The sequence below is a fragment of the Mobula birostris genome, chromosome 4, assembly GCF_030028105.1.
Source record: "Mobula birostris isolate sMobBir1 chromosome 4, sMobBir1.hap1, whole genome shotgun sequence".
NCBI lineage: Eukaryota > Metazoa > Chordata > Chondrichthyes > Myliobatiformes > Myliobatidae > Mobula > Mobula birostris.
The window spans coordinates 146641413-146667611 of record NC_092373.1 but is presented as its reverse complement, the minus strand read 5'-3'; the positions used below and the strand labels follow the sequence as shown (position 1 = coordinate 146667611).

The 26199-nt window shown below is 41.8% G+C and overlaps 1 protein-coding gene across 1 annotated transcript in view; it reads left to right on the top strand.

The window, feature by feature from the left end:
• The window catches only part of LOC140196662 (nocturnin-like), a 36089-nt gene extending 11142 nt beyond the window's left edge, over positions 1–24947 (top strand). Inside the window, exons 2-3 of the mRNA XM_072256241.1 lie at positions 18363–18638; positions 20649–24947. Coding sequence (XP_072112342.1) covers positions 18363–18638; positions 20649–21511 — 1139 coding nt within the window. The 3' untranslated portion in view covers positions 21512–24947. The remainder of the gene's footprint in view (positions 1–18362; positions 18639–20648) is intronic.
• The last annotated feature ends 1252 nt before the right edge of the window (positions 24948–26199 follow it).

Sequence of the window (26199 nt, the reverse complement as noted above, 5' to 3'; positions counted from 1 at the left end):
TGAGGATGTGATGGATAAATTTTAATTGACATTTTTGTTGATCTTCTAACACATCTGTCCTTATGAAGCCTGTTTTATGTCCAGATTCAGGTGATATTCTCCTATATCAGAATTCAGGGGCTTCAGGGCTCTTGTGTGGGGGGGGGAGGAGGATGGGAAGAGTGAAGGTCTTAACACTTCCTCTAGAGAACATCAGTGTTTCATTTACAAATACTTCTATGTTCCATCATGTCAGATTCTGCGCAGCCTTTTCCATTTACAATTTCTTATTAGTTTCATTAGGAGCAATTTATCAATCGCCCTTTCAAATTTAGTAACCATGGTACTGAAGTAATTGATTTATCCATGCACTCAGTGTTTCCTCAGATGTTGTCCAGTGTTGTCTATTAGCACAACTTCTATTGCAAAGAGTCTTTTAAGCATTACTCAGTACTTTTAAATTCCTCTTGGCATTTTGGAAACTCTGCGCTCGAGCAGAGTTTTCAGTTTCATTATTTTGCCTGTAGTTATGTAACTATTTGCTGCTACAACATTGCTGCTATCATGTTCACATTCAGTGTTCGACAACTAGCTTGCACAGGTTGAAGTTAGAGCACGGCATGGAATGGGGAAAGAAACCAGAGTTCAAGTTTGCTCCATTCTTCAGTCTGTGGGTTATAATGTCTATTCTCACACAACAAAATGTGGTTGCTTTTTCCACTGAACGATAGATGAGGACACCTCTAATGTGGGAGTTGCTTCCTATTACTTCTCTTGTACAACCCTTGTATGGATTATCAAACCCTCAGCTCCAAAGACTGGAGAAGTTTATGCTTCAGAGAATCAGGATACAAGAACAAGGTGAGTATAAGCTAGACGCTAGCGTTCAGCTGCTGGTTTTGATTCGCTCATCTGAAGGTAAAGATTTTCTTTTGACTGAAAAATGATGGAAAAATTATATTGTGCTGTTATTAGAATGTAAATGAGGCTGCTTGTGTAATACAGGTTATAACATACATACCAATAAAAAAGATTTACATAATGACTTTAAATTGTAACCAAATGCCAGTTTTAAAACTGTAAGCCTTGGTGGTCAGTGCTGATGTGGCAGCATTGGAATATCTCTACTTTCCCCATGCTTAGAAGTCTTGATGCTAAATTGAGAGCAGAGGGTACTAAGTTCATGATAATTATGTTGTGCAGATTATTTAACTAACTCAGTTTCATCACAGCAATCGTTTTGTGGTAGCTGTCTCTTGGCATCAGATATGAGCAAGTTAGCCTACAGCTTACAGTGAAAATGCTTAGTCTTAGACATTCTTATGAGACCAATTATCAAAGATGATTAAACGTTGGTACCCTACTTCACAAAGCAAATTTGACTTGAATATTATTTTTTCAGAACCTAGTTAGAATGGACTGCAAGTTAGATTTCCTATTTTTTCAACATGACATCACAGAATACTAATAACAGGAAATTCTATTCATGGTTGCATTTAATTGTTTAATATGTTCATGCTATATTCATTTGTATGCTAGTTTTCCATACATATGACTTATTGAAATAAAACAGCTGCTATAACAAGACAGAAATATAGCATATGTTGTATGTTCATCATTTGAATGTAGATTGGTTTAAAATATCTATATTCCACGTTAAATATGTTTTGGCTCTATTTCTATGTAGCTGTGGAAAACTGGTCTCCTTTCATAGTAAAATGTATGTGTGCCTACTGGATATGGTGGGCTAAAGAACCTGCTTCCACACTGTGACTCTGACTTGCGCATTTAGATCAGCCGATGTGTGCTGTACTGGCAAAGAGCTGAGTTATTGCATAAGAATTACAAGGTTGAACAATTACAGAGTCATACAATCCCTTTGACTCATTATTTCATGGTGTCCTGTGATCAAGATCACACCCATTCTGGCAGCATGCAATTGTTTCGACACCTTAAATTTGGATGAGTAAGAGAATATGCTGTTAACGTATAAATCAAGATGATAATGGATGTTTGCATGTTAAGAAACTATTATGAATCCTTTGGACTTTGCTTGTTTAATTTCAAATCACATAGAGTTGGCTCTGTCCCCTACCTTCATATAATCTGGGTTATTTCTATGGCTGTTAGACCTCAAATAACAAAAGGCAGGAGGGTGGTTATTGGGGGACAAAAAACTATCGAATAAGCATTTTGTGATTGTTCCAGCAAGCTTTTATGAAGAGAAATTTGTGCAGTTTAGATCCAAAATTTACTGGCTGTCATGGGAATTCTTTTCAAATAGGCTCCATAAAAAGGCTTGCTGTTGGCTGAAAGAAAACAAATGTAAAATGAATTGCTTGGTGTGAGTTTTGCCTTGTGTTCCGTCTCATGCAGCAATGTCAATGATTGCTTTTAATTTCAAACAATCATGTTTGACAAATTGAAAATGAGGGGCAATTCTGGAATGGTGCAGTAATACTTCTACAAGTGTAATTTTATTGTATTACTTGTGAATGTGTTTTGTATACTGGCAGTTCCAGGGTTGTAAGAATTGGGTTCCTGAAATTTGTCTAAGTTGTCCTTTTTCGTAAGTCAGGAAAGAACATTTCACATTACAGGCTGTTTCAGGTTTATGGATGCAGGTCATCTATGCATGTGTTCAAACAAGCTTCCTGAATATTAAATTCAAAGTTCCACCATGCTTGTTATTCCCCACTTTGGCCTCTTGCCTTTTCTCATCTGCCAGTCACCTTCCCCTGGTGGCCCTCCTTCATCCTCTTCCTCCTACAGTCCACACTCTTGTCAGATTCTTTCTTCTCCAGCCCTTTACCTTTCCCAACCACCAGGCTTCATCTATCACCTTCTTGCCTTCCTCTCCCCCCTACTATTTTGCTGGCATCTTCCCCCTCCTTTCCAGTCCTGGAGAAGGGTTTTGGCCTGAAACATCAACTGTTTATTGATTTCCATTGACGCTGCCTGACCTGCTGAGTTCCTCCGTCATTTTGTGTGTGTTACTCTGGATTTCCAGCATCTTCAGAATCATAAGGGTTTACAATTCTAGGTTGTCTTACTGTTTATTTCTTGCCAACTTTCAGTAGTTATACGTTCATCCAGCTTCAAAAATCCAACAAGTCCATTCTTTAACCCGATCTTCATCTTCAATCTATCTCGCTCTCCTGGGTTTGTTCTTGTATCTGGTGAATATTCAGAGAATCTCGCACAAACTGCTCTGCTTTCTGGTAGTCATCAAAAAATCTTTTTTCTCCACCAGGCAAAAAAATCTTCAAGGTTGCAGGATAACGCAGTGTAAATTGATAACCATGATCCCATAGGGTTTTTTTCACTGGGTTAAATTATCCATTGTAGAATCCATTGTACTATATTTTGTTACATGGGGTAAATGGAGTACTAAACTGTAAAGGCAAAAATATACACAAAGTTTCTTCAACTATTAGAGTGCCACATTCTCTATGGGGAAGGATATAAAACTCTAATGATAAACCAAGGATTTGGCAACTCGTTTGTACAGTTCCAGAATATGTTAGTTTTAGCAATTCAGTGGTGGGTTTAAGTGAATTGTGTATATATTTCTTGCTGCTTTAAACATGCATTTCCATAGAACATCAACATTTCTTTCACCAGCTCTAGACCGCATAGTATGCTGTTTGTAATAATGACTTACTTCCTGCATGAAGGTATCAAAGTAATGATGTCTGAAATATTTTCTGCTAATTTCATTGGGATAGGTGTTAATTTTCTGAAATATGTGCCTGTTCTAACTAATACAATTTGTTTAAATGGATGTTATGTTCAGTTAGCTGGTTTCCATCACACTTAAAATGCCATTGTTCCCACAGTGGCCGCATATATTGATTGGGTTGTTAAGAATGCATATGGTGTATTGGCCTTTATTAGTCAGGTGACTGAGTTCAAAACCCTGGTTTGACTGCACTTGGAATATTGTGTTCAGTTGTGATCACCTCATTACAGGTTTCCCCCGCCATCCAAAGGTAGAGCGTTCCTATGAAACGGTTTGTAAGCCGAAATGTCGTAAAGCAAAGAAGCAATTACCATTTATTTATATGGGAAAATTTTGTGAGCGTTCGCAGACCCAAAAATAACCTACCAAATCATGCCAAATAACACATAAACCTAAAATAACGGTAACATATAATAAAAGCAGGAATGATATGATAACTACACAGCCTATATAAAGTAGAAATACTTCGCTACAACGATTGCCTGCACAGATCTCCGTAGCGAAAATCTCATGCAAGCGCTCTTGGCAGAAAATCTCACGCAAGCACTGTTGGCATAAACGCGCTCTCCAGTAACCTTTAAACTATGAAGCTGCCAAACCTACCAAATAACACGTAAAAATACACAGCCTATATAAAGTAGAAATAATGTATGTACAGTGTAGTATCACTTACAGGAATTGGGAAGACATTGAGCGCACTGATGATGGTGTGTTAGACTGAGTCATCGCAGGCTGGGTGATGCAGTGGCCCCCACCCTCCGGGCCGCCGACCGGATACATTGCCGCAACGCACGCAGGGGTAGCCAGGAGGCACACAGCACATCGTTAAGAAAAAAGCCGAAATAAACATGCTAATTAATTAGGTGCTGCCCGGCACGTAAATGTCGGCGCAAATCAGAGGCGATTGCCGATTGCATCGGCACTGATCTGGGCCGACAATTATGCGCTTGGCGGCACCTAATTAATTAGCATGTTTATTTCGGCTTTTTTCTTAAAGATGTGCTGTGTGCCTCCCGGCTACTCCTGCATTCTCCGCGAATCGATACAGTATCTGTCCGGGGCCCGGGTGTTGGGGTGGTGGGACATGGGGGTGTCATCTCATCGTCGATCAGGGCAGGCAGCTCATCTTCTTCTATCTCTGCCTGCCTCGATGTCGAAAGTCGAGGTTCGTCGTCTGCTGTGGCTGATGTGGAAGGCTTGCTTGACTGCTGAGCCTCGAGCATTTTTATATCACACAGTTCTTTGTAAACACTCAAACCATCTTGCAAATATCCCCTATACCTACGTACCCTTTCAAACTTTATCATTGCAGCAAAAATCTCGCGCAGTTGCTTTACTTTCTGCATTCGGTTGAATTCGGTTTCGATTGTTATCCTTTCCTCTTCCAATTGCATCAGCTCTTCATCTATCAGTTCTTGGTCATGGGATGCCAAAATCTCTTCAATATCATCTTCGTCAGTTTCCACAAGCCAAACTCACTTTGTCCTTGCTTTGTTCACCGCAATCGAAACGCTTAATTATGTCTAGTTTTACACTAAGTGTAACACCCTTACAAGCTCTTTCAGGCTTTTCCAACACCTTAGAACTCATCTTGCAAACGGCTGCTCACAGGCTCATGTTTAAGCAATGCTGTTCCGAATCCAGGGGCGAGCGGCTGCTCGGGGTGCGCGCTGCCTTTTATCGCGCGCTGCTTTTCTTCGTAACAGTGAAAACACGTTCTGAAAGCGAAAACAGGGTACTAATGTAGGTCTTTCATAACAGTGAGGTTTCGTAAAGCGAACGTTCGAAAAGTGGGGGACACCTGTATCAGAAGGATGTGGAAGCTTTAGAGAGGGTGCAGAGGAGGTTTGCCAGGACACTGCCAGGATTAGGGAGTATGTCTCATGAGGATGGGTTGAGAGAGCATGTGCTTTCCTCTCTGGAGTGGAGGAGGAGGAGAGGTGTCTTGATAGAGGTGTATGAGATAAGAGGCATAGAATGAGTGGATAGCCATAGACTTTCTCTCAGGACAGATATGGCTATTACAAAGGGGCATAATCTTAAGGTGATTGGACAAAAGTATAGGGAGGAAGCCAGGGGTAAGGTTTATACACAAATTGGTGAGTGTGTGGAATGCCTAGCCAGGGGTGGTAGTAGAGGCTGTTACATTAAGAGCATTTAAGTAACTCTTAGGCACATGAATGATAGAAATAGGAGAGCTATGTAGGTAGGAAGAGTTAAATTGACCTTAGCGTAGGTTAAAAGGTTGGCACAGTATTGTGGGCCAAATAATTCTATGTTCTATAAATACATGCATTGCATCACTATTGTAGTGATTTAATGGAATAGCAGTAGTTTTGTTCATCCTGGTGAGGGTTAAGAGGATGCAGTTGCAAAAGAAAGGGGTGGAGCTTAGAACTACCAATGGAAGCCCTAGTTTTCTTTGTTGTGCATTGTGATAAGGTTGGAATTAATGCCATAATACTCAGCAGGTAATAAGTAGTTAATAAAAGGTAAACACGTCACTAAGTATGTTGGTCACTGAATAGGTATGCCTTAAATTGTCCATATTGCTTGACTCAGTGTCCCTGTCTTTCCTTGGAATTATTAACCTTCCCTGCTTTCGTGTTACGACCTTCAGTCCAGTTGTAGGTAATGTCATGTCCAAAACCTGAACTTTGTGCCCTAAAAATATTTACATACTGGCTCTGAGATTCTGTTTTGTTTGTTGGAGTGAGTATCCAGCCTTTATGTGGGTCTCTTTTTCTGCACAATAAATCACCACTAGATGGAGTTGCTCCACTGATTGTGTCCTTTTAGAATTTGTCCTTGAAGCTAAATCTCCAGATGTGGATGGTGCCTTTCGCCTTCAATCATTGTGTTTTTCATATTTTTTTTCAGACAAACCATATAATCCTCTGTCTATGCTGATGCAGCTTTGCACTCGGCCATTAACTGTGTCCTTAATCTTAAGATTAGGTGAGGTGGAGTAGGTGTGAGGGCAAAGCGTTCTCTGATATCATTGTTGCTTGAAGTGATTAAATCATAAGATGAGCAATGAGCCTATTGATCACATTTTGCAACTTAGATGATTTCCTTTTCAGATTACTTGAATGTGAAATGACTTTAGTTATGAAGCTTTATTAATGTGTTTCAAGAATAAGTTGGCTTTCGGTTACATGCAACTGGAAATCAAATGGTAATGAAATTTAATAGTTTACATGAACAAGATCCTTTACATCTGGATTTCTGGGTTATGTAATGTGAAGGCAAATTATTGTATAGAACTTATACTGCCTATTAGCTGTGATTAGTTGCACTCAGCAATCTCTGCCCCATTATTCCAAAACATACTGGTGACAGTCTTGCAGTAGATGTGTACTGGATTTGGAAAAATGGTGGTATTTCAATAAACACCCAAGATAGTCCTGCATATTCTCCCTCCCATCTTTAGCAGCTTATGTAAGATCCAGATATCAGAGGCTGGTTCACTTTTGTTGTTTCCTAAGCTGCCTCTTCCATGGGGGGAAAAAGGGAGGAAAAGGCAAAATATTGGCTCTGAGTTGCATGTAGTGACTTAATGAAGCTCCAAAGACATCCTGTGCTTTGAGGAAACACAACAAAATCATTGAGAACAAAACTAGTCTGTTTAGGCACAACTCTCCTGCAAAGCTGAAAATCAGAAGTTGCAAATTACATTCTGAGTTCAATTTCAAAGTCAAATTCTAAAATTTTCATGGCTTAAAAATAATGCCATTTAAATTTATGTTACCATATGAATTTGGAGACATTATGTTTTCGAAGTGCAGCTTAAAAAAACAAAATGCTTGAGGGGAGAAGAACGTGGATGCCTAAAACTGTCAACTGTTACATTTTTTTAAAAAAGCAATAGTTGGGTATTGAAGGATCCTGGTCACAGCTGCAGTAACAGAAAGAATGTTATGAACTAGCAAACACCCATTAATGCAAGAGAGTGGAAAACTTGGGAAAGACTTGTTTGAATTATGGAAGTATTCAGTAGATTAAGAAACTCTATTTTAACATTCCTGTGTTAGAATAATCTAACACTTCAGTGTGTGAAAGCACTCGGTTAAATGTCGGAGAGGTTTCCTGAAAGGGATGCTGATTTGTATTTGTAAACTAGTTTCCCTTTGATTCGTTTTGTTGGAGTTGTAGAGTAGTACACCACAGAAGCAGGCCCTTTAACCCAACTGGTCCACGCTAGTCCAGTTGAGACCATAAGACAAAGGAGCAGAGGTCAGCCATTCGGCCCATTGAGTCTGCTCCACCATTTTATCATGAGCTGATCCATTCTCCCATTTAGTCCCACTCCTCCGCCTTCTCACCATAACCTTTGATGCCCTGGCTACTCAGATACCTGTCAATCTCTGCCTTAAATACACCCAATGACTTGGCCTCCACTGCTGCCCATGGCCACAAATTCCATAGATTCACTACCCTCTGACTAAAAAAATTTCTTCGCATTTCTGTTCTGAATGGGCGCTCTTCAATCCTTAAGTCATGCCCTCTCATACTAGACTCCCCTATCATGGGAAACAACTTTGCCACATCCACTCTGTCCATGCCTTTCAACATTCGAAATGTTTCTATGAGGTCTCCCCTCATTCTTCTAAACTCCAAGGAATACAGTCCAAGAGCAGACAAACGTTCCTCATATGTTAACCCTCTCGTTCTCGGAATCATTCTAGTGAATCTTCTCCGTACCCTCTCCAACGTCAGCACATCCTTTCTTAAATAAGGAGACCATAACTGCCCACAGTACTCCAAGTGAGGTCTCACCAGCACCTTATAGAGCCTCAACATCACATACCTGCTCCTATACTCTATTCCTCTAGAAATGAGTGCCAACTTTGCATTCGCCTTCTTCACTACCGACTCAACCTGGAGGTTAACCTTAAGGGTATCCTGTACGAGGACTCCCAAGTCCCGTTGCATCTCAGAACTTTGAATTCTTTCCCCATTTAAGTAATAGTCTGCCCGTTTATTTCTTCTGCCAAAGTGCATAACCATACACTTTCCAACATTGTATTTCATTTGCCACTTCTTTGCCCTTTCTTCCAATCTATCCAAGTTTCTCTGCAGACCCTCCGTTTCCTCAGCACTACCGGCCCCTCCACCTATCTTCGTATTGTCAGCAAACTTAGCCACAAAGCCATCTATTCCATAATCCAAATCGTTGATGTACAATGTAAAAAGAAGCGGCCCCAACACAGACCCCTGTGGAACACCACTGGTAACCAGCAGCCAACCAGAATAGGATCCCTTTGTTCCCACTCTCTGTTTCCTGCCAATCAGCCAATGCTCTATCCACGTATGTAACTTTCCCGTAATTCCATGGGCTCTTATCTTGTTAAGTAGCATCATGTGTGGCACCTTGTCAAAGGCCTTCTGAAAATTCAAATATACAACATCCACTGCATCTCCCTTGTCTAGCCTACTGGTAATTTCCTCAAAAAATTGTAATAGGTTTGTCAGGCAGGATTTTCCTTTAAGGAATCCGTGCTGAGTTCTGCCTATCTTGTCATATGCCTCCAGGTACTCTGTAACCTCATGCTTGACAATCGACTCCAACAACTTCCCAACCACCAATGTCAAGCTAACAGGTCTCTAATTTCCCTTTTGCTTCCTTGCCCCCTTCTTAAATAGCGGAGTGACATCTGCAATCTTCCAGTCCTCCGGAACCATGCCAGAATCTATCGACTTTTGAAAGATCATCGCTAGTGCCCCCGCAATCTCCACAGCTACTTCCTTCAGAACACGAGGGTGCATTCCATCTGGTCCGGGAGATTTATCTACCTTTAGCCTATTCAGCTTCCTGAGTACTTTGTCTGTCGTAATTGTGACTGCGCACACTTCTCTTCCCTGACAGCCTTGAATGGCCCGTATACTGCTGATGTCTTCCTCAGTGAAGACTGATGCAAAATACTCGTTCAGTTTCTCTGCCATTTCCTTATCTCCCATTACAATTTCTCCAGCATCATTTTATATCGGCCCTATATCTACTCTCACCTGTCTTTTACCCTTTATATACTTGAAAAAGCTTTTAGTATCCTCTTTGATATTATTTGCTAGCTTCCTTTCATAGTTACTCTTTTCCCTCTTAATGACCTTCTTGGTTTCCTTTTGTAAGGTTTTAAAAACTTCCCAATCCTCTGTCTTCCCACTAATTTTTGCTTCCTTGTCCGCCCTCCCCTTTGCTTTAACTTTGGCTTTGACTTGTCAACCACGGTTGCATCCTTTTTCCATTCAAAAATGTTTTCTTTTTTGGAATATACCTGTCTTGCACCTTCCTCACTTCTTGCATAAACTCCAGCCACTGCTGCTGTGCTGTCTTTCCCGCCAGTGTCCCTTTCCAGTCAACTTTGGCCAGTTCCTCTCTCATGCCACTGTAATTCCCTTTACTCCACTGAAATACCGACACATCAGATTTCAGCTTCTCTTTTTCAAATTTCACAGTGAACTCAATCATGTTATGATCACTGCCTCCTAAGGGTTCCTTCACTTCAATCTCTCTAAATCACCTCCAGTTCATTACACAATACCCAATCCAGTACAGCTGATCCCCTAGTGGGCTCAACAACAAGCTGTTCTAAAAAGCCATCTTGCAGACATTCTACAAATTCTCTCTCTTGAGATCCAGGGCCGACCTGATTTTCCCAATCCACTCGCATGTTAAAATCCCCCACAATTATCATAACACTGCCCTTCTGACAAGCCTTTTTTATTTCCTGTTGTAATTTGTAGTCCACATCACTGCAGCTGTTTGGAGGCCTATAAACAACTGCCATCAGGGTCCTTTTACCCCTGCGATTTCTTAGCTCAACCCATAAAGATTCTGCACCTTCCGATCCTACATCACCTCTTTCTAATGATTTAATATCATTTCTTACCAATAAAGCCACGCCTCCCCCTCTGCCTACCTTCCTATCCTTCCGATACACCGTGTATCCTTGGACGTTCAGCTCCCAGAGACATGTATCCTTTAGCCACGTCTCAGTGATGGCCACAATATCATACCTGCCAATCTGTAGCTGTATGACAAGATCATCCACCTTATTCCTTATGCTGCGTGCATTTAAGTATAACACCTTAAGACCAGTATTTGGTACTTTTCGCTTTGATTTCACTGCAACTTTATTGCACTGCAACTCATCCCAATGGCTACAAATTTGCCCCATCACCTGCCTGTCTTTCCTGACATCTTTACTGCTCACTATCTTAGATTTATTTCTGTTTTCCCCTTCCTCCGCTCTGTCATTCCGGTTCCCATCCCCCTGCCAAATTAATCCTCCCTAACAATTCTATTAAACTTTCCCGCCAGGATATTGGTCCCCTTCGGGTTCAGGTGTAACCCATCCTTTTTGAACAGGTCATACTTCCCCCAGAAGAGATCCCAATGATCCAGGAATCTGAAGCCCTGCCCCCTGCACCAGTCTTTCAGCCACGCATTCATCTGCCTGATCCTACTATCCTTGCCCTCGCTAGCACGTGGCACAGGTAGCAATCCCGAGATTACTACCCTGGAGGTCCTGCTTCTCAGCTTCCTTCCTAACTCCTGGAAATCTCTCTTCAGGACCTCCTCCTTTGTCCTATCTATGTCATTGGTACCAACATGTACCAAGACAACTAGCTGCTCACCCTCCCCCTTCAGAATATTCAGGACCCGATCCGAGACATCCCGTACCCTGGCACCTGGGAGGCAACACACCATGCGGGTATCTCTATCAGGTTCACAGAATCTCCTGTCCGTTCCCCTGACTATGAAATCCCCTATGACTACCTCATTCCTCTTCTCCCTCCTTCTCTCCTGCACAACAGTGCCAGGCTCAGTGCCAGAGACCCAATCACCGTGGGCGTCCCCTGTCAGGTCATCCCCCTCAACAGCATCCAGAACAAGATATTTTTTGCTGAGGGGGGCAGCCACAGGTGTGCTGTTCACTATCCGGGCATTTCCCTTCCCCCTCTTGACAGTGACCCAGTTTTCTGACCCCTGTAGCCTAGGGATGACTACCTCCCTGTAGCTCCTGTCTATCACCTCTTCACTTTCCCTGATAAGCAGTAGGTCATCAAACTGCAGCTCCAGATCCCTAACACGGTCTCTGAGGAGCTGCATCTCGGTGCACCTGGCGCAGATGTGGCCATCAGGGAAGCTGGAGGGCTCCCAGGATTCCCACATCTGACACCCTGAACAAAGCACTAACCCTGCAGGCATGCTACCTAATTCTACAGGAATGAAACAAGAAAAACAAGTCTACTCACCCACTTACCTTGCCAAACAGATGAACTTTTTAAACCGTTAGCTCGTACCATTAGCTGTGAGAGCCCTGCTGTTCCTGTCTGTCCGGGCCGGTTCGCGAAAGGTGGGGGGTGGGGGGGAGCGGTGAGAAAAAAAAGAGTTGGTTCTTCGCTTTCGCCTCTTCCCATTTACCGCCGAAGCCCTACACTCTGCTCCCGCTCACTCCGCTGCCCGCTGTATAGGGTGGCCTCCTTTTTAAACTCTCTGCGCTGTCCTGTTGACGTCACGCGCCTGTGCAGTCTCGTCCTTCTTGCACTCGAAGTTTTTTTTAAATAACTGCCTTCCTTCAGAATTCAGCTCCCACGACGCTCTGTAGTCCCAATCCAAAAGTTGCCCATGTTCAGCCCATAATCTTTAGCCCTTTCCCATCATCCAAGTATCTCTTAAGTATTGCAGTTGTACTTGGCCTCTCATTCCAGATACTCATTACTCTCTGTGTAAAGAAGCTAGCTCTCAGATCTCTCTTAAATTTCTCCCCTCTTTTATCTGTATCCTCTTGTTTTGGACTCACCAATCTTGGTAAGAGATTGATTGACCTCCTTATCCACACCCCTCTTAAATATATAACCTTCTATGTGGTCACCTTCCGTTCTCCTCTGCACCAAGGAATAAAGATACAGTGTGATTAACCTATCACTAACTCATGCTCTCTAATCCAGGCAGCATCCTGGTAAACCCCATCTGGTTCAAGTACAACCTGTCCCTGTTGCTTCTATCCCAGAAGAGACCCCAATTATCCAAGAACATGAGCCCGTAACCTCTGAACCAGCTCTTCAGACACTCATTCATCTGGCTTAACTTCCTATTCCTGTAGTCACTAGTACATGACACTGGGAGTAATCTGGATATCACTACTGTCACGATCCTGTATTTTAATGATTTGCTGCTCCTCTGTGAAGTCTCTTCGAGGCATGCCTACCCTGAGCGTTTAAATCTTCTCTTCAGGAGTTCAGTGAGACCCTCTCACTGCTTCCTCTCTGATATCTACTGCCCTCCAAACTCATCAAACATGTTATAATTTCCTGCAGGACTTCATCCCTGATTCTGCCTATGTCATTTATATTAATATGTACAACGACCTTTGGCTGTTCGCTGTCCCTTTTGAGAAATTTCTGTAGCCACTCAGACACTCTTGACTCTGGCACTCAGTAGGCAACACAGTATCCTGGCATCTCTTCTGCAGTCACAGAATCTCTTGTGCGTCCCCCTAACTATCAAGTCTCCTATGCTCTGTTCAAATTTCCCCTCCTGTGCTGAGGCTCTGAGCCATCCACAGTGTCACTGAGCTGGCTGCTGATGCTTTGCCCTGCTGGGTCAACCTTCCCCTCTTCCACCCACAAATATCCAAAGGAGAATACTTGTTCTGAGGGGAATGGCCACCCATCTCTCTGAAACCTCTGCCTTGGGCGTGACCACCAGAGCAAAAGTCTCAAGGTGTGAAATTCGCGGATTCCCGGAGGACCCTAAGTATGTACAACTGAAGCTTTAGTTCCTTGACCTGGTCTGTCAAGAACTGTAGCTAAGTGCACTTGCCAGGAATGTAGTCATTTGGGAACCCATATGGTTCCCTAACTTCCCATATTTTGCAAGGCTACCATCCTGCCTACACTGAATCAAGGACTAAGGATTAACAACTAAATAAAACCTTACCTATGCCTTCTCACTGAAGCCCTTTTTATAAGTTAATCTCATTCCCTACACTAATTTTACCTCTTCACACCAAAGCCTCCCACTCTAACACTGGCCCACTCACACAATGGCCTCTCCACTTCACATTAATTTCTTTTTATTGCCTACTGTCAATTAGCTAATTGGCCAATCAATTCTTAACTAGCAATTTACAAATGTGCCTCTCTTAGTGGCCTCTCTAGCAAGTCCCAAGACCTAACTAACCCTTTTAAACACTCCCTGAAAGTCCTGTCTCCTCATAAGTGAAACGGGTTACTAATTCCTTTGCTAACAGGAGCTTTTTCTATTCTCTAGCCCCCTCAGCTGGCACTGCCAGGGGTGGTGGTAGAGGCAGATACATTAGGGACATTTAATGTATCTGATAGAAAAATAGAGAGCAAAATGAGGGGGAAGGGTTAAATTGATCTTGGTATAATCTTGGGTAAATAGTTGGCACAACAACATGAGCTGAAAGGCCTAAACTGTGCTGTAAAGCTCTGTGTTCTATTTTTATACAGATTTTCTGATTGTCTGTTTGGCTTCCCGATAAAGGAAAAAAAACTCAGCAAAAACTGCTACCCTCTAAAAGAAGACCAATTTGACAATTTCTTCAGCATCCTTCTCGTTCTGATAATGTGACCAGGACAGTGCAATGTTCCAGGCACATTTATTATCCAAGTATGTTAGCATCTAGACCACCTGACGCTGATTTTCATTGCAGGTATTTACAGGAAAAAATAAAATAGAACTTTACAAAAAAGCTATACATAGACTGACAAATGCCAATGTGCAAAAGAAGATAAACTGTGAATAAAACTATTTCTGAATACACAAGTTGTGAAGAGGTCTTGAAAATGAGTCTGTAGGTTGTAGAATCAGTTCAGAATAGTGGTGAATTTAGGTTCATTTCAGGAGCCTGATAGTTGCAGAGTAATAACCATTTGTGAAACTAGTAGTGTGGGACTCCCTACCTAATGGTAATAGTGAAAAAGAGGGATGGCCTGGATGGTGGGTGGGGAGGGGAGGGGTCTTTGACGTTGGATGCTGCATTCTTTTGGCAGTGCTCTACGGACCCCTCAGTTGATGGGCAGGATCCATGACATAAAAAGGGTTGGAAACCCCTGGACTTGGCTGTATCCACCAATTTCTGTAGCTTTTCCCGTTCCTGGGCATTGGTCTTTCCATACCATACTGCGATGAAACCAGTTAGGATAATCTCCACTGTTCATCTGTAGAAGTTTGTCGAAGTTTTTCATGTGCCAAATCTACCAAACTTCTAAGAAAGTAGAGGTGTTGTCGTGCCATCTTTGTGATGACACTTGCGTGCTAGTCCCAGTACTGATCCTCTGATCCGTCAACACCAGAGAATTTAAAACTACTGACCCTCTCCATCTCCATTCCTCTCATGAAGGATGGCTCATCGATCTCTGGCTTCTTCCTGCAGTCGATAATCATTTTTATTTTTGCTGACATTGAGTGAGAGTTTGTTGGCGTGGCACCGCTCAACCAGATTTTCAGTGGTCGTCCTATATGCCAGTTTGTCACCACCATTGATTCGGCCAGTAACAGTTATGTTCTTAGTAAACTTAAAAACAGCATTGGAGCTGTACCTAGGCACACAATCATCATTATAAAGTGAGCAGAGCAGGGGGCTAAGCACACAGCGCTGATGTACTGATGGTGAGTGTGGATAGGATGTCATTGCCAATGTGTACTAACTGGTGTCTGCCTGTGAGGAAATCAAGGATCTAGTTACAAAGGGAAGCCTGGGTCCTGGAGCTTGGTGATGAGTTTCAAGGAGCTGATAGTGATGAATGATGAGCTGTAGGTAATGAAGAACATTCTGATACATGCATCTTCACAGTCCAGGTGTCCCAGGGCTGAGTAAAGAGCCAATGAAATGGCATCTGCTGTTGACCTGTGATGGTGGGCAAATTGGAACAGATCCAGATCACTTCTCAGGCAGGAGTTGATATGCTCATTGCCAACCTCTTGAAGCACTTCTTCACGGACTTAATGGGTGATTTGGTGACTTGCACAGTTATAGTTTGACTTTTTTGCTTTTATCTTTAATGTCTGAACCAATAAAAGAAATTCTTGTCTTTCTGAAATCTTCCTGCCTAGGTAACCTCAGTGATTTGAGGACCAGAATTTAAGAGGTCCTTCTGTTCTAAGTTTCTCTAATGTATGTTTATTTTATATTTTCCTACCTTATTCTCCTTGAATGTATTGAATTGTACTGACATTAAAATTTTCCTCCTCACCAAAATTTTTTAATCATAGCTCTCATGTAAATGTACATCCTAGCATTAATGTACATAATAACAATTTAGCTAGTCCCTCAATCTTTTTCCAATAACTTCCTTACACAGTTAAATCGACTGACTAATAACACATTCTATTCCTTTTAACCTTTCTAAATGATATCACTTGAAAGTAAAATCAATTCATAACAGGTAAGATATATTGGTGGAAAATAAAGGCAGGCTAACACTGACTGATGGGTTCTACCATTTCCAATTTTTGCCCAAATGTGCGGTTTCCACACCACAGCATTAATTTTGTTCCATTCAGTTTTGAATCAAGGTGCAACATTCTATATGAGTGAATTTTTCTAGCAGCTCTTCTAAGTCCTTTCATAAAGGACTTCTGGAAACTTCTGCGTCCTTTATCAACACATACACTTATGGATATTTATTAATAGAATTAAGAGCCTGTATCCATAAACACCATATGCCAAGAACAGTCGTGATGAAGGGTCTCAGCCCAAAATGTCGATTGTTTATTCTCTCCATAGATGTTGCCTGACGTGCTGAATTCCTCTAGCATTCTGTGGGTGTCACTCTGGATTCCAGCATCTGCAGAATCGCTTGTGTTTCCTGTATGAATTACTGGATTGAGCTGCTCCCCATTCAGAATCTAGCTGAGAATTAACTTTCAACATGAAGGTTAAGAGATTTGGCATGGTGCTGTTTCTCTGTGAAGGATTTATAATTATTGCAAAAATGTTGTAGGGGATTTGGACTTTTATATTTATGTGTTAAAGTCTGAATCTGTTAACTGCTTGTTATCTTCAGGGAATTGCTCGTTCTGAAGATCACATCACAGCTCAGTTCCATGACATTTCAGTTGAGCAATCTGTCAGCATAGCTCTCTGCTGAGATTGTAGAGATGTGGGCTTTTCAACACTTCCACCTCCATTTTCAGAATTTGCCCCATTTGCTGGAGATGTTTTGATATTTTCTTGCTGATTTGGTGTTAGTGTTGAAATATTGCATAGAATAGGACTGACTGCAATAAACCTGTCAGTGTATGAAAACACAAACTCTTGCTCTGACTCTCCAGGTGCTAAGTTGCTTTGTCTACCATGCATGGTTTAAGTAACTAAGTAAAGAAGGATTACCGTTTGGGAGAAAAAGTCAGCAAACCATGAATCCTCTCAGTAATGGATTGCCCAAAGAAGTATTCAGGCCCCTATTCATTTCAAAACACTATGTCTATAACAATTGAGAAATTATACCTATACTGCTGGGGTACCTCTCCTACCACAATAATCTTAAGGGACTATTCCAAACATTCATGAGAATGGACCTAACAGCAGTGACTGAATTTTGGGAGTTCAGTCAGTAAGTGCACTACTTAAGTACGTTCACAGAACTGAGTGCGTCCCTAAAGAGGGAAATGGGTTTGAAATTAGAACAGATTCTTTGCATTGTTTACTTTTCCTTCTTAATCCCTGGGCAGACTGGTACCCTGGCTATCTGCAGAAACCGAAATCAGACTGGATGTCTTTGCTGCATCATTCAGTACGATGCTACAGTACGTAATGAAATGAATCATAGCCTGATGCCATTATTATCTTTGTTAAAGACAGATGGCCGTGAAATTTAAGACAGTCATATTGTTCCCCTTCGTGTGATTCACTATACAAGAGAAGCAAAATACAGTGCTCTTTGTGTTTGAGGCAGCTCCTCAAATTGAGTTATTTCCTCCCTGAACAATTGTTACATTTCAAAGAGAGAAAATGCCAGGGTAGCAACAGTTAACAGCTGTTAGGTCATTTGCTACAGTTGACCTTGATGCCCATTGGCAAGGGGGAGGAAACATCCCATTTGTGTCCTTCCTTGTATGTGTTGTTGAGCAGTGATATAACCTGTCTTGTCTCCGGAGCCCATTTAACCCTAACACGTTAAAAATGCCTACTTAAATAAGATGAATTGCCAAAAAGGAATCAGTATCTTCAGCAGAGAAAACTCCTTTCGCCTCTGATATAATTTGGTCTCTCTGAAAACAGGAGTAAATGCAAAATTTATAAAACCATAAAAAATGCCAGCAATGATCACCCATATGGTCCCTTGAACTTGAGTGTGCTGTACGATAAGATCATTGTCGTGAATCCTAATAAAGAATCTCTTTATTGTTGACTGTTTACTCCTTTCCGTAGATGCTGCCTGGCCTGCTGAGTTCCTGCAGCACTTTGTGTGTGTTGCTTTGGATTTCCAGCATCTGCAGACTTCCTTGTGTTAGTGAATACTGATTGGTGTTTTTCACTCCTTTCTCTCACTGACTGTCTTTTCCTCCACAATAGTAAAGTAGAACAGATTAGGTGTGTCCAATGGTAGAACAGATTAGGTGTGTCAGATGTATAACATGTCATTTTCTTTCCTCCTCCCTTAGTGTGCTCAATGGGAACCAGTGCCACCAGATTATACAGTACTCTGGCTCCAACTATAACTGATAATGGGATTCCACAGACACAGGAGGAGTATGTGGTAGAGACAGACTTGGAACCAGTTGATCCAGCAGACCCAAATGACATCCTCAAAGAATGTCAACAGGTCCTTGAAAACCGACCACCCAGACTAAAGCGGGATTTTCTCTACCTCAGGAAAAGTAGTCAAGCTGGCGACTGTCGTCCAATCAAGGTCCTTCAGTGGAACATTCTAGCACAAGGTCTGTACTATGGAAAACAATTTTATAATGGTGATGTTTTTGGAGAGAATGTGAACTCTAGCTGTATTTAATTTCCTGGAATAACTGGTTGGGTAGTATACTAACTCTACATGGACTGGAAATACAGATGAGAACTTTTTTGCTCTTCCCCATTCGCTCACCAAATGATTAATTCTTTAAAATCAATCCCTGAAATCAAGACCTCTGGGCCAATCTGCATGTCTAAGCCAAAAAAAATGGGCACCATAAGGCTATTTCATATGAAGGTGCTAAAGTTGAGACTGATCTTAACTTTACTGCAATATATGCTGATTGCAACACACACAAAATGCTGGAGAAACTCAACAGGCCTGGTAGCATCTATAGAAACAAGTAATAGCTGATGTTTCAGGCCGAGACCCTTCATCAGGATTTGTGAGTCCTGATGAAGGATCTCAGCCAGAAACGTCAACTGTTTACTCGTTTCCATAGATGCTGCCTGGCCTGCTGAGTTCCTCCAGCATTTTGTGTGTGCTGCTTTGGATTTCCAGCATCTGCACATTTTCTTGTGTTAGTGTATACTGATTAATGTTTTTCACTCCTCTCTCTCACTGACTTTCTTTTCCTCCCACAATAGTAAAGTTGTGGGCTGGTGCTTGACACTTTGCAACATTTGTCAGATATTAATTGCTCTTTAATCATGGATGCCATGGTAGCATAGTGGTTAGTGCGACATTATTACAGGTCGGGCCATTGAAGTTCTGAGTTCAATTCCGACATTCTCTGTAAGGAGTCTATAAGCCTTCCCTGCGGAGTGTATGGGTTTTCTCCCACAGTCCAAAGACATACCAGTTAGTAGGTTAATTGGTCATTTTAAATTGTCCCATGATTAGAACAATTTAATCCTAAATTGGGGGGTTGAACCAGGTGTTATTGGGCGGTACAGCTCGAAGGGCTGGAAGGGCCTGTTCTGGACTGTATCTCAAAATAGTTTTTAAAATTCTGACTTCCGGTCATATTCTATCCCATTTTATAAAAATATTGGCATTGAAAATTGGATTGTGCCTTTTCCAGTATGTTTTTTACTGCATTGAGATGTGGTTGGAAGTAGGTTTACAGTATCTTTAGTTGCAGCCAACATGACAAATGAGGCATGTTGCTCGTCTTTGTAAGATGTCCCTGTCTTGCACCAGAATGGGTGAGTCATTGTTAGGGGAAAGTATCCTCACTATTTCATTAACAAGAGAAAATCTGCAGATGCTGGAAATGCCAAGGCAACACACACAAAATGCTGGAGGAACTCAGCAGGGTAGGCAGCATCTATAGAAATGAATAAATAGTTGAAGTTTCGGGCCGAGACTCTTCATGAGGACTGGGGAAGAAAAGATAAGGTCAGAGTAAGAAGGTGGGGGGAAGGGGAGGAAGAAGAACTAGTTGATAGATGAAACCAGGAGGTGGGATGAAGTAAAGAGCTGGGAAGTTGATTGGTGAAAGAGATAAAGGGCTGAAGGAGGGAATCTGATCAGAGAGGGTAGAACACCATGGAAGAAAGGGAAAGAGGAGGAGCACCAGAGGGGTAAGGGGATGGTGGGCAGGTTAAGGAAAAAGGTGAGAGAGAAAATGGGAATGAGAACATCGATTTCTTGAATTTACTGCAAATTTCACTTTTCCATTCCTGTTTCCATCCTGTGTCATTCAAACATATCTCCATATTGTACACAAATTTGGAGTTTTGGTTTCAGTTCAGTAGAAAATCTTGCTTGAGGCACAATCTGCATAGAGAGCCCCTCTTGTTAAATGCACTGTCATATTTTTTTAGATATAGTACCATTCAATTCATAGTTGTCCTGCCTCAAAGATCTACCCATTTTCACAACATTTTGGCAGTACATTGCCCAAATGTGACTCAGTTTGTGTATGGCATTTTTCTTCCTGTGCTGACTTTGATGTTCAACAATGAAATGTAAAGAACTTATTTACTATTTACTGATATACAGTATTTTGATTTATATTCTTCTAATTCTCTTGTAGCTCTTGGAGAATGGAAGGATAACTTTATCAAATGTCCAAGAGAAGCTTTGAAGTGGTCAGAGCGTAAATACCTTATCCTGGAGGAGATTCTGACCTACCGCCCGGATATCCTGTGCCTGCAAGAAGTAGATCATTACTTTGACACCTTCCAGCCAGTTCTCAGTGGGTTAGGTTATCATTCAACCTTCTTTCCCAAACCATCTTCTCCTTGTTTGGCTGTAGAGCATAACAATGGACCAGATGGATGTGCTTTGTTTTTTCTTCGGGAGAGGTTTGAGTTGATCAACAGTGTCACGTTAAGACTGGTGGCCAAGATGTTGCAGACCAATCAAGTAGCCATTATACAGACACTCCGGTGTATAGAAACTGGCAGAGTGTTTTGTGTTGCAGTTACACACCTCAAAGCTTGCAGTGGCTGGGAGCGGTTTCGTTCATCACAAGGCTGTGACCTACTTCAGAACCTAGAAAACATAACGGGGGCTGGTATTCCCCTTATTGTGTGTGGAGACTTCAATGCAGAGCCCACTGAGGATGTTTACAAACAATTTACAAAGTCCAGGCTCAATCTGAACAGTGCCTATAAGCTCTTGAGTGAGGATGGGCAATCAGAACCTCCCTTTACCACGTGGAAAATACGACCCTCTGGTGAGAGCTGCCTTACATTGGATTACATTTGGTATTCCCAGCATGCATTTGCTGTGAATAGATTACTTAATTTGCCCACTGAGGAACAGATCGGCCCTAATCGTTTACCGTCATTTCATTACCCTTCCGATCATCTGTCGCTTGTTTGTGAATTTAGTTTTCTTGATCAACTTGATGACTCATTTCAGTCTGTTGCTGGAAGTGATAATAAAGTTTAATCAGTTGAAAATTTATTGAATGTTGCACCTCACCCATCATTCACATCTGCACACCCAGTCTCTGTTGAGTTGTTGATTTTGTGGTATTCCAAGAGGCGCCTCTTTCAGGCCAGGATTTTAATGAGAATACTGCACTATCTCAGGTACAACTAGTTACGAACCTTGATTAAAGTACCAGTAAAGTTTCTGAAGTTACACTTCTTTAAAGCAATGCATTATATTAATCTTGTAGTTTGTCTTAATTTATTGTCAGTAACCCTTGGTTAACATTTTGTTTGTGCAAAAAAGTACTGGCTAGCTTTGTTGCTTTATTCTGGCCTAACTGCACTTCTTCCTTCCTGGCACTGTGACTGTGAAGGAGGCACATTTACCACATTAATAATTCTCTACATTTTAGTTGAGTGCAGCCACACACACTGCATCATGAACTATGATTAACTGCAATGTGATCAAGGTTATGATGCTGCATTTAGATTTGTTGTCGCATACTGTATAATTTCAATTCTTGAAGTACTAAGGGTTATTTGGTTCATGTAGCTTCAAGAAAAATAAAAGTTTGGCTCACTGTCATAAATTCAACTGTAACTGGAAAATGGTTATGCTAGGGATTGGAACAGGCTTCAATGGCACAGTAATCACTGGTAGAGCTGCTGCCTCTACTCTGGAGATCTGCACCCGGACCCAACCTCTGGTGCTGTCTGTGTGATGTTTGCACATTATTCCTGTGAAGGAGTGTGTTTTCATTTGGTGCCGTGCTTTCTACCCGCCCACCACCCTCCCCCCACCACCATCAGACCAGTCATGTATCACATTGGCTAATTAGGCACTTAATTGCCCTTAGTGACAGTAGAATCTGAGGTGAGTAGATGTGTGGTGAGAATAAAGGAAGTATTATAGGATTGATGTAACTAGTCAGCTGAGCCAAATGGGCTGTTCAAAGTAAATTTATTATCGAAGTATGTATAGGTCACCAAATTACAACCCTGAGATTTGTTTTCTTACAAATACTCAGAAAATCCAAGAAAATAGTAGAATCAATGCAAAGACTGCACCCAACAGGATGGACAAACAACAATAAAACAACAAACTGCAAACACAAAAGAAAAAAATAATATTAATAAATAAGCAGTAATCATTGAGAACATGAGATGAAGAGTCCTTGAAAGTGAGTAGATAAGCTGTGGGAATAGTTCAGTGATGGGACAAATGAAGTTGAGTGAAGTTATCCCCAGTGGTTCAAGAGACTGATGGTTGAGTGGTAATAATTGTTCCTGAACCTGGTGGTGTGAGTCCTAAGTCTCCTGTACCTTCCTGATTACAGCAGCAAGAAGAGAGCATGTCCTGGGTGGTGGGGGGGTCCTTGATAATGGGTACTACTTTCCTGTGACAGCACTTTGAGTAGATGTGCTCAGTGGTGGGAAGGGCTTTACCTGTGATGCACTAGACAGCATCCACTACTTTTCATAGGGTTTTTCCATCAAGGTGTTTCCATACCATGCTGTGATGCAACTAGTCAATATACTCTCCACCACACATGTATAGACATTTGTCAGAGTTTTAGATGTCATGCCAAATCTTGGTAAACTTCTAAGGAAGTGGAGATGCTGCCATGCTTCATCTCTAGGCCCAGGGTAGATCCTCTGAAATAATAACTCCAAGGAATAAAAGGTACTGACCCTCTCCACCTCTGACCCCTAATGAGGACTGGCTCATTTACCTCTGGTTTCCCTCTCCTGTGGTCAATAATCAGCGTCTTTGTCTTGCTGACATTGAGCTGGAGGTGGTTGTGGCACACTCAGCCAGATTTTCAATCTTCCTTTTCTCTGCTGATTTTTCACCACCCTTGATTTGGCCAACAGCCGTGGTGTCGTCAGCAAACTTGTATATTGCATTGGAGCTGTGCTTAGCCTCACAGTCATAAGTATAAAATGAGTAGCGCAGAGTGCTAAGTAGACAGCTATGGTGTTGCCAATCTGAACTGAGGTAAGAGAGGGAATTTATTGAGGCCAAGGTCTCAAAGCTTGATTATTTTAGAGGGGAGATGGTGTTGAGCTGTAGTCAATAAAGAGTATCCTGATGTATGCATGTTTGCTGTGCAGATGTTCCAGGATTGAGTGAAGAACCAATGAGATGGCATCTGCTGTGGACCTGTTGGGCTGGTTGGCAAGGTTTGAGACAGGTTACCACATTTTTCTTGGGCACTGTTATGATTGAAGCCCGCCTGAAGCAGATGGGTACCTCAGTCTGCCAAAGCGAGAGATTAAGGATATTGGTGAACACACCAGCCAGTTGATCAGCACAGGTCTTTAGTATTCCATTTGGGCTGGATGCTTTCCTGGTCATGTTCCTGAAGGATACTCTCACGTCAGCCTCGGATATTGAAGTCACAGGGTCATCATGGGCTGTGGGAGTTTGTGAAGATTCCTCCATGTTTTGAAGGTCAAAGCGTGCGTAGAAGACATTGAGCTCATCTAGAAGCAAAGTCTTGTCACCTATGTCGTTTGGTTTCACTTTGTAGGAGGTGATAGTATTCAAGCCCTGCCACAGCTGTCAAGCATCCTTCAGTGATTCAAGTTTGGTCCGGAGTTGCCACTTTGCCTTTGACTTGGCTTTCCAGGGATCATACTTGAGTCTCTTGTAGTTTTCTTGGTCGCAGATCTGAATGGCAGTGACCTGGCCCTCAGCAGATTACAGATCTCGAGGTTCATCCAGAGCTTCTGGTTGGGGAGGACTCTGAATAATTTATTAGGGATACACTTGTCTACAACTGTTTTTATTAAGTTCTTGACAACCATGGTGTATTCATTCAGATCCTCTGAGTCCTTGAGCACTGCCCCAGTCCACTGACTCGAGCAATACTATAGCCGCTCCTCTGCCTCCTGCAACCACCTCTATTGCCCTTCTCTCTGGAGCCCTGCTGTTTAGCCTCTGCCTGCATGCAGGCAGGAGAAGAACAGCCAAGTGATCTGATTTCCCAAAATGTGGTCTGGGTATGGAAAGGTAAGCATTCCTTATCGTAGTCTAGCAGTAGTTTAGTATATTGGGTTGCAGGTTTATATGCTGATGACAAATCTGATCAATGCTTCCAAACAATTAACGCTGAATGAATATTCGTGTGTTGTGAAGAAAAATGGAAATAATTTGATGCATTTTACAGCCTGGTATTTAGTTTGTTTTTACCGTTTTGTTTCAAGTTATTTAATGCTCCAGTTCTGTCCCAGAATGGAATGTATAAGTATTGTACCATTTTAGAATCTTTTAATTAGAGTATTCAGGGATAATAAGTCTGAAAATCTACTGCACTCAAAGCTAAATTACTGTGAATACATAATATATTGTAAGTTAAATGCAGATATTTATTTATTTTTATTGTCAAAGCCAATAATTATGTAGAGCTATGCATGAGACATTAAAGATGCTATTCTGGAACTTTTAATCATTAGTTGGTTTCTTTCAAACATACTCTGCACAGGAAGCAATCAGTCACTTTTTCTACATTTTCTACACTTCTGATGTTGATCAGGTTCAATAATAGGACATATATGTTTTAGTTTCGAGCTGGTAACTAATCAAAGGGTTGTATTTCCAAAGTGTCATTGAAATAAATCAGAAATAATCATATATTAATGAATGCAGTGTTTGGTTTCAATTTTCTTCATCTTAAAACAGACTTCATTGCATTCAAAGAATGGCACTGGTGGTACATTAATATAATTAATATCCTTCATAGTTTTGCAATACATGTACGTACCCAAGGAAAGAAAACGATTGGATTAATGTTCAGTGATTGACTTTTTTTTTCACAAGTAACAGTGTGGAGAAAACCCCAGTCGAAGTTAGTGGCCTTGGAAGTTAGTGGAGGGTGGCTAATGTAACCCCGCTTTTTAAAAAAGGAGGGAGAGAGAAACCGGGGAATTATAGACCGGTAAGCCTGACATCGGAAAATGCTGGAGTCAGTTATCAAAGATGTGATAACAGCACATTTGGAAAGCGGTGAAATCATCGGACAAAGTCAGCATGGATTTGTGAAAGGAAAATCATGTCTGACGAATCTCAGAATTTTTTGAGGATGTAACTAGTAGAGTGGATAGGGGAGAACGAGTGGATGTGGTATATTTGGATTTTCAAAACGCTTTTGACAAGGTCCCACACAGGAGATTACTGTGCAAACTTAAAGTACACGGTACTGGGGGTATGGTATTGATGTGGATAGAGAATTGGTTGGCAGACAGGAAGCAAAGAGTGGGAATAAACGGGACCTTTTTAGAATGGCAGGCAGTGATTAGTGGGGTACCACAAGGCTCAGTGCTAGGACCCCAGTTGTTTACAATCTATATTAATGACTTAGACGAGGGAATTAAATGCAGCATCTCCAAGTTTGCGGATGACACGAAGCTGGGCGGCAGTGTTAGCTGTGAGGAGGATGCAGGGTGACTTGGATAGGTTAGGTGAGTGGGCAAATTCATGGCAGATGCAATTTAATGTGGATAAATGTGAGGTTATCCATTTTGGTGACAAGAACAAGGAAACAGATTATTATCTGAATGGTGGCCGATTAGGAAAAGGGGAGGTGCAACGAGACCTGGGTGTCATTGTACACCAGTTATTGAAAGTGGGTATGCAGGTACAGCAGGCGGTGAAAAAGGCGAATGGTATGCTGGCATTCATAGCGAGAGGATTCGAGTACA